Raw genomic sequence first — 17,327 nt, 5'->3', positions numbered from 1 at the left:
TAATTTGTTTACAATAAGTCAATATATGGATTGTGTTAATGTCTTTTATACTTAAGTTACCTTTCAAAAGTTGTGGGTGTTTGTGTATAAGGGGAACCAACAATCTCTCCAGAAGAACCCTGAGGAACGTGTATTTATGTATGTATTTTCTATATAGGCAATCATAGGCATATACATTGTGTTATTTAAGAGAACACAATTATTTTATTACAGATTATCACAGTTTTTGGTGACACAGAATTGATCAAACCAAACTGTTTTTCTTCTTCGTTGCTGTTAGTTAATTAACCTAAAAGTCTACACAATATATTAATATACGAACCATTGTTATGTGGAGCTATTGACTGACTTTATCTTATATAGTTAATTCTATTGGTTAACTAATTACTATGGAGGGTCAAACTAAATATAAACTATGCCTTTCACCTCAAATCAACTGGTAAAGAAAACACAATAAACATTTTCACGGTTCCAGATTTTGGAGCTCATATATTATAACTATTTTAAATTATACATAATTCTTAGATTATACACTCTCCTACATATCAATTAATTTGATCGTGGAATTCAATTTTTGTGAAATTACCATACTAAGTAATTAACAATGAAAGCTTTTGGTTACAATTAAATAATTAAATAATCTCCATTAAATCACATCGATATAACCTGGAAAGCTCGATATCAACGTCGAAACAGTAAACTAAAGGAGCACGTCAAGCCAACCTTAACACGAGCCCGAGCTCTCGTTGGCTGTCGTCCGCGTCACTCAGAGCTGGCCCCGCCTCTTCCACCCCCCCTAGGACAAGGCTCGGTTGAGTCGTCGGGTTGAGGCGGAGTGCGGTTGGAGTGTGAGAGGGTCGCGGCCGCGATGATCTGACAGATGAAATAGCGAGAAAAAAAAGAAAAGAAAGAGAAGGCGGTCGTCCTCCCACACAAAACAATGTTTCCCAAAGGCAAAGGCACCCCGGTGCCGTCGGACGGCCAAGCACGAGAAAAGTAAGCGTACAAAGGTTTATTATTGTGTTATTTTTTTGCCTCGTAAGTTGTTCCCTTCTTGCTCTCTGTTGTTCGCTGGACGGGCGAGCGAGAGACGATTTCCTCCTACCGAGAATTGAATTGAATGAACCGCCTTGTCTGCTCGCCATTCCTCCCCTGAGCTGTGTTTCAGCTTTTTTTTTTTTTTTTTTTTAATATGTGTGTGTGTGTGGTGTGTGTGTGTGTGTGTTGCTGTCTTTTCACACCTTCACCCAACGATTCCGAGTTCAGTTTGGTTGTGGTTTTTTTCTTCTTCATGTATTTCGTGCGGTTATTCAGTCGCGAGCGCGGACACGAGAAAACAATAACATCGTCTCGCGACACAGTACATTGTTTTCTCTGTTGCGCTTTTCGGAGAGGCTCCGTTGTATTTCCCCTCAGCCCCATCAGTGCCACCAGGATACTGTGCCCTAGCTAATACACTGCAGGCTGGTGGTTGTGTGTGTTTTAATTTATTTTTTTAACGTTTCACCACACGATGTTAAATTACTCTGCCTTGCTTTATCACTTTCTTTTAATCTTCTCTTTGCAGTGAATCGTCCCCAGGTTTCGGCTTGGTTACACAGTCCCCCCCATTTAATTTTTTTTGGCATAGGCTACTTGGCAGCCATTGTTCAGAGGGCCTGTGCCCGACTCCAGTCACTCAGTGTGGCCGTTGGAGAAGATTGAATCTGCTTCTTTGACGTTTACTTTTCTGCCAGTTGGTAATATTTTGTTAAATGAAACCTAACATTAGGTTGTTTTTTTTCCTTCCCCCACACAGGTTGGCTTTGTACGTCTACGAGTATTTGTTGCACATAGGAGCTCAGAAGTCTGCACAGACCTTTTTATCAGAGGTATGTAACATTAAGGGGGAAAGTTCAACTATAATGTCCATTTAAAAAAAAAAAAAAGAGTAAACATTTATGTAGATGACTTTGCACAATATATTTAAATATTTTTAATTGGATGATTATTGAAATCCCCCTTATACTAGATTCGATGGGAGAAAAACATAACACTTGGAGAGCCCCCTGGATTCCTACATTCCTGGTGGTGGTAAGTGATAGTATTCTCCGTTTCCCTGTTAACATGTCCAGGGGTTATTTGTGTGGTTTTGCTTGCTTCATGACCTGTCTTGTCCACAGTGTATTCTGGGACTTGTATTGTGCTGCACCAGAGAGGAGAGAGACATGTGACCACTCCAGCGAAGCGAAAGCCTTCCATGATTACGTGAGTAGATCTTACATGGGAACTGTTGCACATATTGCTCTGTCTTCTGATAAAGAAGACAGCAAGTCTGCTCTCAAGGCTAAGAAGCGGTGTAAATAATGTGCCTCCGGCCTGGGTGTGCAATGAGTCAGAATCTTTTTTTTTTCTTTCGTTGGAGCTAACGGAGCAAAGTGCTCACAATCTCTGTTTGTCAACACTCAAGTCCTGACCAAATCTCCCACACTTGCCTTCAACGGTGATACTTCTTCAGGTTATTGTGATCCCTTTTAGCTTGTTGAAAGGTCATGATTCACCCAGAAGTCGTTACGGTCTAATTTCTGCTTTTGCCCCTATTTTTTTATTTTAGAGATGTACGTCATTTTGTCCCTCTGCAACGTTATAGCTGTATTTAACTACCGAATGCAATTCAGAACTATCTTTTTTTTTTTCTTCTTCTTCTGAATTTACGATCGGTCATCTTGCCCTGTCGGTGGGTCGAATGATGCGTCCAATGGTGAGCTTTATGGGCTTCTAAGAAAAAGATGCTGATGTCAGCATGTCCTGAGTCAGACCTGTCGAGCGCTCTCCCCTTATCCATGCCACGCTCAAGCTCCCTGCCTCAGCTGTGAAGACCAGAAACAAATTTCAGTTTGTTCCACACAACTTCTGAGAGCTTCATACATACATAGGGTTCCCATGTGCCCTGGAAAAAATGAAACACCGCTTACACATTTTCCAGTCATTGAAAACACAAATGACAGTCAAAGTAAAATGTCCCGGAAAATCTTTATCTGAAAGTAAATCAGGGCTCCCCCAAAGCAAATTACATTGCCATCTGAAAGGGCTTTGCTACGTTCAGCCTCTCGGTTATGGTCGCACAGGCGGGTTTAATGACATTTCATTACGTTGCTTTCTTCAATTGTTTTTGAACTGTTAAAACAATGTTAAATTGGCTAGCGTGTAGGAATTGTATCAAATGCATGTTTGGCATTGTTGAGAGAGTTGGTTAATACTGAATGAGAAGCCTGGGTCAAAACAATGAGTGGGAACTCAATCATATATCTGAGCCAAATACTGGCTTACTTTGCTAGCATTGTCGCTTTTAAAGCAATGCTGCGCATAACATGAAATAAAATGTTTAAGGTTTGTAGCTGTAGCTCACAGTGTGGATGTGATTTAACCTCGTTGAAGACTCCATTTAACATTATTAGTAAAGCGGGTAAAGTTTGCTGTGATATGTCAGTGGCAGAAGGCAAAATTGCAGGCTACTGTTTGTGTTTTTGGTGCTCAGACTACTCAGTTATTGGTGTTCGGGCAGCAATGGTTGTTATATTTCATAAGAAAACAGGGATTTGTCCGTGTGTGGCAGGATTCCTGTCTGTTGTACTAACTAGATCATCACTGAAAACTAATGGAAACCCAGACATGGATTGTTTGCTGCCCTGATGTGTGGTAGCTTTAAGTACAGATGCAACATATCTGCATTGAGGAAAACAATTTAAAACTGTAGAACCGTAGAGGCCTCTCATCCCAAATCTATTCAATATCGCTCTGGACAAGTCATCATTTGGCAGCGCGCTGCTCCGTGTATGATAGCATCTCCATATTTCCATAGTTTGGGTGTTTTGCATCTTGATAATTACGCCATTTTAGAGAAAGTGCTTCACTGTTTCCAGCTTTGAGTCAGCGTTTAAAAAACAAAAAACGCCTCGTGAGAATCAGAGAGTGCAACCGGCTGGTCAGTGGCTGCTGCGGTTCCCTTCCATGTGTTTCATCATGTAGCTGACGTATTTAGATAAAAAAAAAAAGAAGTGCTATTCAGGTTTTGATGTGTCAGCACGACCGAGGAAAGACATCAGGGGTTAAGAAGCCCTCTCGGGATGGCCGGTACACGATTCACTTTGTAGGTAGCTCGGTGATGCATCAGGACAGGAAGGGGTTAAACGGGGATGTTGGTCCTGCTCTGGCAGATAGGGTTGTCAGGGTAACAGGCCTCCTGATCGGGCAGGTGACCTGGGAGCAGGAGAGAGGCGACGGTGAGGCTCTGCCCTTTTCAGGAACCTCAATTGTTATTATTCTAACACATACAGACTAAGGAGGGCCTTTTGGTGGAAAACCAACCTTAATTCACAAAGCCTACTTGATAGTAATTTCTCTTTGATTGATTATGATTGCCTGCTTAGGTTCGGTGGTCTTGTAAAGTGTCCCAGCTTTCATCTGTTTTGGGAAGATAGATGTGTAGTAATATTAACGGCTGAACAGATTTTTTTCCCTGATTATTATTTTTGCTGTTTCCCTCAGACCGGTTTTGGAACGGCACATAATAAGATGTCAGATTGCAGCTTGTGTTTCGACGGAGACCATTTTCATAACATGGAAAACATTAAGCAAATAAGGGAGCTGGGAATCATGTCAGGGAATCATTGGTCTGGGCCGTGTGCTGCTGTGGCCGGGAGCTTTGGGAGTTTGTGTGCGGGTTGGCTCTCCCCGACATCTTGTGGTTGCCCTTCGCTCTGATGTTCCTTCTCCTTGTGTTCATTTGTGGATGTTGGGGGTCAGGCAAGTGTGTGTGTGAGAGGGGGGGGGGGGGGGGCGTGTAGACAGTACTAGTTCTTGGACCCTGTGCCTTTGTCTTGGTGTGGGGGAGGTGATAGCTGCTCCGTTAGCCAGCAGGGCTCGTAAAAACCCCGGTGTATTCACACTGGGCCTGACGGACGCTCCCCCAGGGGAGGAGGGGGCGTCACCATGGCGTCAGCGGCTGATTGATGGCTGTCACGGAGCTGAGGGGCAGATTGGAAAAAGGAAAAGGGGAGTGGCACCCTGGTATATGAGAAGTGGAAGGGACCTGCGAGAAGTAACCAGAAAGAGGAAGAGCATCCAGTCAGAATTCGGAGCGGGTTTTATGATGTTGATTGATGGTTAAACATTTACAAGCTAAACATAGGAGCGGGTTTCTTTTGAGCATTGGCTCCAGTGGAAGAACTGAGGCTGTTAAGAGCGTGCAAGGTCAGGAGCTGACATTTGGGTGGTCGGTGATGCAGCACAACCTCCCAAATCCCAAATCAATCCCTTCTTCATCCCTTTTTAAATCTCACATTTTTTCTTTTTGTGTCTCTCCGAGTACACCATTGTGTGTGTGTGTTTTTTTTTTTTTTTTTTTTTCCATGGTTGCCTTAGTCAACCTCTCGGTCATCCTTACGCTGCTCTCGCTTTCCTTCTCTCTTCTCTCTCTCTCTCCCCCTCTGCATTACCCTCTCCCCCTCTCTCTTTGTTTTTGTAAAGAGCGCACAAGCACATCCGCTGTCGCTCCGGCCTTTTGTAACCTCCTTCAGTGATTCGAAAATCCAAGGGAAATTTGTTTGGCTGGGATTGCTTATGTGCTCCTAACTCCACAGACACACACACGTACACACACATACACGCTGAATCATGTTAGGGTGGGGGGTAGTCTACTAAAAGAGGTCCCCTGGGAAATTGTATGGAAGGCCCCAGACAAGAGCCTCATAGCCCGAGGCAGTGCTGAGACATCTGCCCCTTTCCTGTACCAGATAGTCTGAGGACAGACGTGGCTCGTTTTCGAAGAGAAAGCAGCATCAGGCTATTTGGGACAGTCCAGCAAGCACAGCTGTGGACTTTAGTTAGACATGATAAAGATTTAACATAACAGTGCACGTTGCTTTTCAGTTTCTGACTCCAACAGAGCTACGTAGATTGTTGACGTTGTTTTATGACTCAGTGCCTTTAAAAACAGCTTTGTTTTACTTCATTATTTCTTTGCAGGCCTCATTCCAGGAACAGGCTACTTAAGGGTAGAGGAACAAAACACGTTGCTGTTTGTTTCACTGTAAAGGGACCAGACAATTTGGCTCTATGACCGTATAACACTCTACTATGAAACTAGACACTGTAGATCAACCTTTATCTATAATGAACAGAGCAACCCTTTCCTCCATTTGCACGAGGAATGTTTTCTTTGCTTAATGACAACACACTTTCGTTTTTAGATGAAGAACTTAGTACTGATGTCCCATAAAAGTGGCAATTCAAGGGCTGTTCAAATACGATCAGAATGAGGATGCACGTCTTTAGAATGAGCTGCAATTAATGCATTCAATAAAACTATGTCACAGGGAATTTACTTGAAACATGAAATGGTAAATGCCTAAGGTTAGTTATTGGCCCATTTTTTTATTTTACAACATACAAATAAAATAAAGAGGATACACACTCTTCTTTACATAAAGCATGGATTAAATCATGGTGGTGAGGAGCCCTTTCACATGTTTATAGTTGTTTTCTGATATTCATATGCTTACGATTATTATTTACCATGCTGATCATTTTTGTATTTAATCTATTTAATATTTTTGCTGGCCAGTAGAGACGTCTGTTTGCACTTAAATTGATAATAACCAGCGAAACACTGTTGCATTTCTCCAGTTTCCACATATTTTAGTTTTGTGATCCCTCTAATTTCTGCATTTTGTGGGAGACGTGAGCGCATCTCTAATGAGATCCACACAAACATTATCCTCGCCCGATCTTATCCGTCGCGTTTCATTAACTTGTTCAGCGTTAGGAGACTATTATTTCTCCGACCGCTTTGTCTTTGAAACTCTTCAGCCTCTTAAAAGTCTCCTCCTCGTAACAGTGTTCCCCGCATGGGCTCTCTTTAGGGCTAAGACGCTTTCTGAATAACTTTAATCTTTACCAGGATCTTGTCTGAACCGTAAGGGGAAAATCTTAGAAAACGTCATTATTCTTAAAATAACTACTGCGTCCCCACGGACTCCCAACATCACGTCCTCCTCCCTTTTTTTTTAATATAACCAGGTCATTGTTGGATTCATAGTATTTACTCCCAGGCTTATTACATTGTCCCTGACTGTATGATCTTGGTGCTTTTAGTGTCAGAAACCATAAAGCAGTATGTAATCATACAAAATGGTGATAACCATGAGCCTGTAGCTCTAGCTAGTATTTCTCCCAACGTGTTTCATAGAGTTCTGATTGGTTACCCTCACAAAGAAACTTAAAAGCAAGCGAGCACGACAAAGAAACATTATGCCCATCACTGCTGTTAAAAAGAAATCTTAGTAATAATTACACTTTGTGCTTCTAAAATGCTTTTTGATTCAATGAATCATAAAATAAACGTTCTCATAAAAACTAACATAATATTTATAATGTAGCTCTTTTGTGTTTGTAAACCTGTCAGGCCATGCAGGTGAGATGGAGTAATTGCTGGGTGAATCCTTCCAAGTTGATAATAGTGTCGGGCGGGACGGGCTCTTAACTTCGCTCTTGTTTTACTTGCATGTGGAGGACTTGTCTTGGCAGTTAAATTCTTGCAAAACAGGTAGTGTTTTAAGTATGCAGATGATGTGGTTGTACTTTCTTCATGCACTGCTGCTCTTAACAGTTGTTAAGTATATATTCCATTATAGAGCTGACTTTGACATGAGATTAAATGACAAAAACTGTATTTAATGGTATTTTGATGCTAATAAGGTGGAAATGCTTTTAAATATTTTGGTCAGATGATTTAATGGATAATTGAGATGCTCTAAATAAATATATACTATTAATGGACTGTATATTAAAAGCAGAGTAGATATTCCCTTCACAACTGTACCTACTTCTGTGCATTGAAAAGGGAAAAACTCTCAAGAGGTAAAACTGCCAATATGCTAAACTCAGTCTTCAAAAGCGTACTCGACAAACCAAGCAGTGATGTCATGGTGACTACGCTTGCTTCTTGTATACGGTCTGTGGTTGCTAGTCATGTGATCGTCGGCATTAATCTACCCTCATGTTGGGCAAAGATAAGAAGTCTAAAGAATAAATATGTGCATATTGGATCATGTGGAAAACTGCATAATTGCGGTAGTATCGGTAAATCTAACTAAAAGCTGCACATTTTGACAAATCTGATTCATCATTTGCCTCTAGAGTGTTTTTTTTATGACCTGTCTGTATGTGTGCACATTTATTTTAATGCATGCATTCTGTGTGTATGTGTGTGTGTGTTTGAATCTTTTGCTGGAAATACATTTACATTTGGTTTTATCAGTTCCGAGTCTCCCTGCAGATTTACTAAAAATAAGTGGTGTTTGACTGCGGGTGCTTGAGGTGATACATTAAAAACTTTTTTTTTTAAAAAGGTACAAATGGTCATCTGTGAGAAAGCACTATTTCTTGTGTCTTTGGTGAAAAGCACCGCAAACCATCCAGTTCACCAAACATGTACATGCCGCTTACACCATTGTGAGAAGTTTTATAGTTTTCTCGGTATTTGAGCTATTTTTATGTTTTAAGTGAGTGCTCAACAGAATTTGAGTGAGTCACTGCAGGTCTTAAAGCTTCTGTTGTGACTTTTTTTTTTCTAGAACATTGAAGATTAAGTTGACTTTGAATCTTAATTCAAATGTTTTCCTCCTCAAGATTGACCAAATTCTGAGACGAACCAAAGTTGGGCTGAGTTGTTGAGGGTGAACTGGTCAAGATGGGGAAGGATGTACATGCAAGTGCGAATTTGGTTTTGCGGGAACAACTGAAATCTCCATAAAATGTCTTCCCCCACACGGTTAGAGCAGAATATTTCAGTAAAGAAACTGGATTTACAGGCTGTGCCCGTATCTCAGTGGTGGTGGTGGTGGTGGTGGTGGGGCCTGATGAGATGTGCCTTCTCTCTGTGGCCTCACTTCTCTCCCTGCTGAGGTATTTCACAGTGACCCTGCAGGGGCAGCCTGAGCAGATATAATTAGGGAAGTTGCAGTCAATACCAGGGAGTGTGTTGGCTATTGACCAGTGATGTCTGTAGCTCTGGAGAGTGTGTGTTTGTGTGTGTATGCACACGCGCGCTGGTGCAACCATCGTTGTAATATTCATTGCTTGTTTGCGTACAAGAGTATATACCAAGAGTGAGCTACGCATTAAGAAATGGGACTGAAGGAGCTTCTGTCGATCTTAAGCGTTTCTTTGGAAGCTAAGCCCCGCAGCCTGAAGACATTAGCCCATCTCGGATTGCCTCAGCTACAGGGAAGAAAAACCCAGTCAATTAGCAGCGTGTGACCGAAGCAAATGGCACATTAGCGAATTAGGGCTGCGGTTTGAGCAGGATATCGGCCCAGTGAGCCCCTGCTGTGTAGCAGCACTTTAGAGCCACTGACTCAGTGAATCCCACTGATACTTATCTGGATCCTGGATCAACCGGGTACAGAAGCCTCATTACCCCATTAACGCTGCTTTCATACAGTCCACCCGCAAATGATGCGGGCTCCACAGACTGCGTGTTGAATTTCTTTCTCTTTATAGACTAGTTGACCCTGCGTTAGATTTTGTTCAAACAAAAACTTCTAATATGGCTGGTCAAAATCCTCCCAATAACCCTTTCAGATTGACAGCCAAACTGGTTTCGCCAAACCTCGGGTTAGCCTGCTCGACGCCTGGTTCCCTGGAATAACCTCTCAGGAGCCACTGGTGATGTTCACTATTCACACAGGCATTACTTTCGGGCTCGATTCCATCTTGCGCCCCTTTCCCACGTGCCATGGCGGTGCCGGAATAGATGGGGTGAGGGGAAGTCCAGCAGATGGCGACGATTCAATAAATAGGCTAGTCAACCTCCATAAAAGTGAACAGAAGAAGAAAAAGAGACGGCCGTGTACACTGGCGGAAAAGGTCTTTTATTATTTTCAGGCATATGGCGGCTGACATGCTGTTTTTTTGTGTGGCGCTTGTGTTCTTGAGACGAGGGAAAGCTTTGACATCACTGCTAAACTGTAAAGTCAGTTGTGGACTTAAATAGATTATCAGCGTTGTGTTGTGATTGGGTTGGTCGCCCCTTGTGAAAGCGTCTCTCGTCAGACGTAATTGTTTAAGTGCTGGTCCCTGCAGTGTTTCTGCTTTTATTCACAACACGGCCGCACCAGCTTTATCACAGAAATGTTACTCGGCTTTGAGGCATGGAAATTGACGTTACAGATTTCCCTGAATAGTGATCCCTGCACCCATTAGCAGGAATGATCATTACAGTGCTACACTGTGGGTGTGAAAGGGACCTTTTTTAGAATATTCAGTTTCTCAGAGGTGCTCTTCCTGTTGACAGCTGTGCCGAGGTCATGAAGGGATTAGATACGATTTCCAGCAATAACGTTTCATCTGCGTGTTAAAGTTCTATGCGTGTACTGACAACATTGTGTATCTTTTTGTTTTCCCAGAGTGCAGCAGCAGCCCCCAGTCCTGTGATGGGAGGGATGCCCCCCGGTGAGGGCATGCCAGGAGGACCCATGCCACCCGGCTTTTTCCAGGTCAGCAAATTCCCCACACCGATGTTGTCTCTTACTGCTAGGAACACTTTAAGATCGACTCCCAACATTTGATTAATCACCTCTTAATGAATAATCAAAATTGTCATAAATTGGTATCGTGTGGATAGGACAAATTATCCAATGAACTGATTCTTTTTCTCGCTGCGCATCGGCGGACTCCCGCTTTCTAAAATACTGTCTGCGCTTGGTGAAGCTGTAGGTCTCAACACTGTGTCTATACTGCTTTAGTCTTTTTGTTTTGCTCAGTGAACTTGTAGTAAACATCATAGACGTTCTGTCTGCTCGGGCTCCTCCAGTGCTGTAAACAAGCAGGCGTGGCCTGGCCATTTTCCCTAATGGAGAAATCGAAAGGTGCAGCACCTACTGAAAATCAATATCTCCTGAGGATAATTTCTTGGCAGGCAACTGTATGGAACCCGGCTCTAAGAGGTGACATAAAATTGCGATGCTGCTCTGCCTCAACTAGATCAACTGCGGATATCCACCAGCTTATTATGTACTCGAAGCCACAAAGACGTGACTCATGCGATCATGTTAATATCGGGAGAGACATTTTGACGTTGATATATACATGCACACACTCTCACTCATACTTTCCATATCAGAATCCATTGGAGGGATCTCAATTAGACCCCTCACTCTCTGTCAGATCAGCAACATTAGCGACACAGTGCCGGTGTTTTGTGTTGTTATACAGCTAATTGCATAGAGCTTAATTGACACTGTTAATTCCAGGAAATTAGCACTGATGACATGCTGCATGCAGCAGGCTTCTTGATGACTTGACTGACAGGCAAAAGAGCACACATCCACTCCATCTCTCTGTTCCCCCTCCCCCCATTCAAGGCTCAATCATTTGCTTGCTTCTCTCTGCTGCGTTGCTCTTTTACTGTGTTTTGTACATAGAAGTGGGCATCTTATTTTTGTACTTTTTTTTTTTTGTGCCACACTTTAGTTCTTGCCCTCCGACTGTCCACTGCCCTGCAGTAACCCTGCTTGTCTCTCTGCCCCTCTTCTGCCACTTCTGTTTCTCGCTCCCCCTTTCTCTCTTTGTCTCCATCCTTTCTTCTTTCCCTCCTCTGTCTTCCTTCTTGCGTCTCTTAATTTGTGCAACGCCACAGGGTCCTGCTGGTCCCCAGGGCTCTCCTCACCCTCAGGCCCCTCCCCCTAACAGTATGATGGGACCTCACAGTCAGGTAACACTCCCTCTCCCTCTTTCTCTCTCCTTTTTTTGTTCCTGTTTTTGCTGTCTGCGGTCATTTGGGAACGCGGGTTCTCAGTGCTGATGCTTCATGCTTTGGCATTCGTCTCGGCTTAATGCTTTATGCTGCTTTCAGTGTTCACACAAACAAGCTATTAAGAAATGATTCAGTCCTACATTTTGAGAGCTGTTTCTTTATTTAAATCACATGGAGCGTTTTTGTTTCTGTTGTAGTCCTTCATGTCGCCTCGCTTCGCTGGAGGCCCAAGAGGTCCCCCCATCAGGATGTCCAACCAGGTAACACGCACAGACACACACAGACACACACACACACACACACACAATGGATGCAGATCACGTAACACACATTTAAAAGTGTCACTGAGTCTTTGTCATCCCCGGCAGCCACCAGGCGGAGGACCAGGTCCTCATCCCATGCTGCCCAACATGGACCCAACACGGCCACAAGGTGCGACTCAGTGCTGCGTTTGCATTTTAACTAAGACCAAACGCAGACTCCATGTCACCCCAATTCTTGCCTCCCTTCCTTGGTTTTTCAGTTAAATTGAGATGAATTTGAGGATTAGTTTAACAACTCTTGAGGTTCATGTTGGCCTGGCCCCTAGTTCTATTACTGCGCCTTTGACCCCCGATGCTCCAAGTCCTAACCTCTGAAGTCCACAGTCGTTAGTTGTCCCTGAAGGCTGGTGACTAATGGTGACTGGACCTTTGCCATCAGGGTCCCTTGGCTCTGACATTACCTTTTTTTTTTTTTATTTGTGCTTAAAACCTTTTTTAATGCCTGATTTTAGACTTTTTTTTTGTTTGATTCTTGTTTGTTTTTATCATTGTATTGTACTACTATATTGTCTATTATTATTTATTTGTATGTTTTATTATCAGGTATATGCTGAAGTGATTGTCTAGTATTGTCTTAAAGTGCTGTAAAAATGTTATTATTCACTTAAACTACTACTAGAAATAGTTTCCTGGCTTATCGCTTCATATAAATTACCCGTTTCCCTCCAGGCCATCCTAACTTGGGGCCAATGCAGAGAATGAGCGGCCCTCGAGGCATGGGACCAATGGGGCCCGGCCCTCAGGTAGGTTATTGTACTTAGCATAGACTAATATCACCACTGCCTTGATGACCACAGACATTGGTGTTCTGTACAAGACTGGCTTGTAAACTCATTTGTACATTTTTGTAAATGTTGTACCAACCAAATCCAAACCAAAGTTATTTTTATGGTATCAGTGGTTTGCATGGATTTCTTTCTCTCATACTGAACACTGTGTTTTAGAATAAGTGTTCACAGATGGATTTTTGTTTGTGTCTCAGAACTTTGGTGGCGGGATGAGGCCTCCACACAACACCATGGGTCCCGGTATGCCAGGAGTGAACATGTGAGCCCTTTTTAAAACGTGTATATATATTTTTAAACATGTCTTTTAACCTCATTGCATCATCTCACTAAAATGTATTCATTTATTTACCATGTAGGGGCCCGGGCACTGGTCGGCCATGGCCCAATCCCAACAATGCCAACTCTGTGAGTACTAAAGCACAAACGCACACTTTACACCCAGAAAAAATGCTGGTTCAGATTGCAGTCAGATTTCCTCTCTGCAGAGGTATAATGTGCTCCACGGTTCCAGACTGGGATGTAATTGTAGTATTATGTGTCACGGTTTCCACAGACAGTTGGACAGACTGCCGTAATAGTATTAGGATGATCAAATGATGAATGATGACATTTTGAGGTACCGAAAAGGGTTTGCACTCACCCGTTTCTGGTCTGTAATGTTTGTGTTTTTGGTTTCAGATGCCTTACTCATCACCCTCTCCTGGTGCATACGGGGTGAGAACACATCCCGGCATCTTGACTTACACATACATTACACAATTATGTCAAATTTATAATTGCTCTTTCGTTTCTTAATTTCTGTCTTTTGACTCATTCTCCATAGGGTGCATCTGGGGGAGGGGGCCCCCCGGGAACTCCCATCATGCCCAGCCCTGCAGGTTAGTGCTTCCTTGACCCCAAACTGTTCACCATTTCCCTTTTTCATGAGCTATCCAGTGCCACTAATATCTATAATTGCACTTTTTCCAGACTCAAACAACTCTGGTGATAATTTGTACACCATGATCAACACTGGACCCGGCAACCGAAATAATGTAAGTTCTCTCTTTCTGTGAACGTAATGGAGGTCATTACTCGGTAAAGAAAGTGGTTGACAGATCAAGCTGAGGTGTAGGAAAAGCTTGTGCCTTAACTAAACCCTAAATTATTCTCCATTTTTGTCATCACTGAAGTTCAAAAGGGCAGAAAGACCATCTTTGTTTTTTTGTGCTAAATGAAGTTACTGAACGTGGTTTGAAATGAAATTGTACTCAGTAATGTTCCACATATTGCATTATATGATGTGGTCTTGTATCTTTCTCACTGTTACATATAGGATGTTGGATCTAGTAGCTTTCAGACGGATCAATACACACGTCAACCTGAGCCCCTACTTACCGCTGTTGAAATTAGTTGTAGTTTTTTTAAAGATGATGTCCAGTATTTCTCAGTTGTAGAATATTTTAATTAATTAATTACATTTGTATGTTTTTTTTAATGGTTTCTTACGCAAATTCCACTTCCTTGATCACACAAACAGAGCTGGCCTGCATGAAAAGCACATGGGATAGTTTCTCTATCCATCCAGGAATGTAGAGAAACAATTTTTTAGAGACAAAACCAATACACTTGTTCTACTGGTTCCATCTGTGTGTTATTTAATACGGTAGGCTTATGTTTCAATCTCTTTTGACACGGAAATGATCTGAATGCGGTACTTTCAGTTGAAGTTCACAGAAGCGGAAATGCGTCTTTTAAGCCACTTTCATGTTGAACCTTGTTGGGTGTTGTGGAGACGTGGTTAGTGAGTCCGTGCTGCCCTGTTTCCCCTCCAGTTCCCGATGGGCCCCGGCTCTGACGGACCCCTGGGAGCCATGGCTGGGATGGAACCACACCACATGAACGGGTCACTAGGTAACACCGCAGGCTGCAAAAATACACTTTCTACCACGACACAAATGTTCTGGGAGCATTAAAGGGATTTGAGAATATAGTTTGTCTCCTTTCTTATGGTCATAGAATACAAACATTGTTTTTCATATTGTTTCATTCTTAGGCTCTGGTGATTTGGATGGAATGAACAAGGTAAATGGTGTAACCATGCAGAGACTTGTTTTTGCATTTAAAGCTTAATCATGAATAAAGTGAAAATGTTATAAAGAAAAAAAAAGTAAAATGTTGTGAACACTTTATTTCCAGAATTCTCCAAACAATTTAAGTGGCATTAGCAATCCTCCCGGGACCCCGAGGGATGACGGCGAGCTGAGTGGAAACTTCCTCCACTCTTTTCAGAGCGAGAACGTGAGTCTCCCTTCTTGCCAATGTCGCAGGCTGTAATAGTACTTTGAGGCCAGAGATAAAGCGCCCGTTGACCACACAGAAAAGCCACCGTCACGGCATATTAGCATCAGTGACTTCAGTAGCAGCGCGAAGAGCTGGCTGCGTGTCTGACCAAGAGGAGCTCGGTAGGAAAAAGGTATGTGCGTGTGTTTTAATCCTCTCTTCTTCTATCTGTGCCTCCACAGTACTCTCCAACCATGACCATGAGTGTGTGACCTCCCCTCCACCCTACCCAACATTATTTGCCATCATTCCGAGGATCTGAACTCACTATAGGACACGGCCAAACACATCAGCACCGAATCAGGGACAGGCGCCATTTTGGTTCCACGCTAACGCCAGAATGCTGATCGGAGAAAAAAAAAAAAATCTAAATGGCTGGCGACTACTGCTCCTTGCTCAAAATGAAGGACAATTTCTCCATTTATCACAGCCCCAAGTGTGACAAAACCAGCTACTGAAATGCATACATGACACGTTTTATGTTCTTTGCAGAGCCCCCATAAGCCTCTCGGCCCCCTCAACCCTAGAGCGAAGAGAGAGTGAGAGAGGAAAAAAAATAATGGTTGAAGTTTACCTCTTGTACTTTTTAATTATTGCTTTGTGGTGCAAGATGTGCAGGAAATTTCTCTGCTTTTGTCACTTAAAACACTGGAGAGTGTGCATATGCATTGTGAGCTTGGAACGTCTTTGTCTTGTCATTTTACTTCTCGCCATGCGTACTGTGTCACAGTTTGACATGGTACTCAGAATTTGCCTTTTACTCTGTGGCCACTTTTATGAATAATGTACTATCCTACCCAATGCCCACCCTTCTATTTAAAGAGGTTTGTATCGGGGAAAAGACTTGAAAGATTACGGCTTTTATTGTGACGACCTTTCACGGTATGCGAGTGCTCAGATGGTTCTTACAGTGTCCGATTGATCCCGTTTGATCAGTTCCCGTCTCTTATTCTTGACAGCGGTGCGATTCTGCGCTCTTGGCTGTTTTTTGTTTTTTTTTTAATTATTCAAACAGCCGCGTTCCGTCATGGGAAAACCAGGCTTCGGCATACGAAGTGAGTGCATGAATGCTGAGAATCTGTGTACAACATACTACCTAGTGCTGCTCTTCTCTATGTGGACACCTGCTTTAAGATGTGGTGTATATCTCTTTACCTGTCTGTGCTTAACACTCTGTGCTCTCCATCGTCGTAGCCTTTTGTGCTATCTCCAGTTTGGTTGATTATGATGAACTGGCTATGAATGAGCGGCCCATTTTAATCTCTCATACGTATTGGTTGTTCACACTTCCCTCTTGTGTCATTGGTCGTCCCCCTCGTCCTGCCCCTTTTTCCCCCGCCCACATTTTTTTTATATTTTGATACAATCTTTGACTACATATATTGCCCCAAGTTATTCAGTTAGTCAAAGCTTTCTAAACCAATTCTAGTAGGCATCATTATAAACTTAGCAGCAGTCTTGTAAATGTGATGAGAATTTTTTTTTTCTTCTTTTTCCTGTGAACATTACGCATTATATACATCTGTCCTATGTTGCCTTTATTTGCTGATATTTTTTTATTTCAAATTGAGGAAAGATTGCTTGTTAATATAATTTTACAATAACTTAACGACATGTCTTTGTTTTTATTGTGCCTGAAACGAGGATTCATATCACATTTAGGAGTAACTAGAATTATGCCACTGAAGCTGTGGACATGACCGGTGATGTTTAATGGACGCTTAAGTTACACATATGCAACGCATTTAAAAAAAAAAAAAAAACGCCATACAGAATGATGTTTTTCATTGTATGGACCCGGAGGGATAGATCATTGTCGTGGCAGGTGTGGGAGGGAAAATACAGATGCAAAAGTATAATTGTCCAACAGCTAGCAGCTGACATTACAGTCACATCTCTTCTGCTTTGACTGCAGCAGCTCGCACCGGCATCACCAGCCCACGTATTTGTGGCTGCATCGGAGCCCTCAGCACAGGTATTGGATGTCCCTGTTGTGATGAGTCCCACCGTTATATATCCCCTGTAAACATCTCCGATTGTGTCATCTGAATCACTGAATTCCCGAGAGGTAACGCCATTCAATATTTGCTGCAGTCC

General features: G+C 42.6%; 1 protein-coding gene across 2 annotated transcripts; it reads left to right on the top strand.

Annotated features, from left to right (window-relative positions):
• The first annotated feature begins 805 nt into the window (after positions 1–805).
• ssbp3b (single stranded DNA binding protein 3b) lies at positions 806–16,823 on the top strand. 2 transcript variants are annotated; one of them, XM_068591237.1, is made up of 18 exons: positions 806–996; positions 1,799–1,871; positions 2,012–2,073; positions 2,163–2,247; positions 10,449–10,538; positions 11,681–11,755; positions 11,995–12,057; positions 12,166–12,229; positions 12,790–12,863; positions 13,103–13,167; positions 13,265–13,313; positions 13,587–13,622; positions 13,732–13,786; positions 13,878–13,942; positions 14,723–14,801; positions 14,944–14,972; positions 15,087–15,188; positions 15,413–16,823. In XM_068591237.1, the coding sequence occupies exons 1-18, from the start codon at positions 941–943 to the stop codon at positions 15,440–15,442; spliced, it is 1,152 nt and encodes a 383-aa protein (XP_068447338.1). In that variant the 5' UTR covers positions 806–940; the 3' UTR covers positions 15,443–16,823. The 2 variants fall into 2 exon arrangements, with proteins under 2 accessions (XP_068447338.1, XP_068447339.1); XM_068591238.1 differs by lacking the exon at positions 11,681–11,755.
• The last annotated feature ends 504 nt before the right edge of the window (positions 16,824–17,327 follow it).

Source organism: Clinocottus analis, unplaced genomic scaffold, assembly GCF_023055335.1.
Source record: "Clinocottus analis isolate CAN_PGR_092001 unplaced genomic scaffold, fCliAna1.0.p SCAF_25, whole genome shotgun sequence".
Taxonomy (NCBI): domain Eukaryota; kingdom Metazoa; phylum Chordata; class Actinopteri; order Perciformes; family Cottidae; genus Clinocottus; species Clinocottus analis.
Note: the sequence above shows the minus strand (reverse complement) of the source record. Positions and strands in the feature narration are given on the sequence as shown.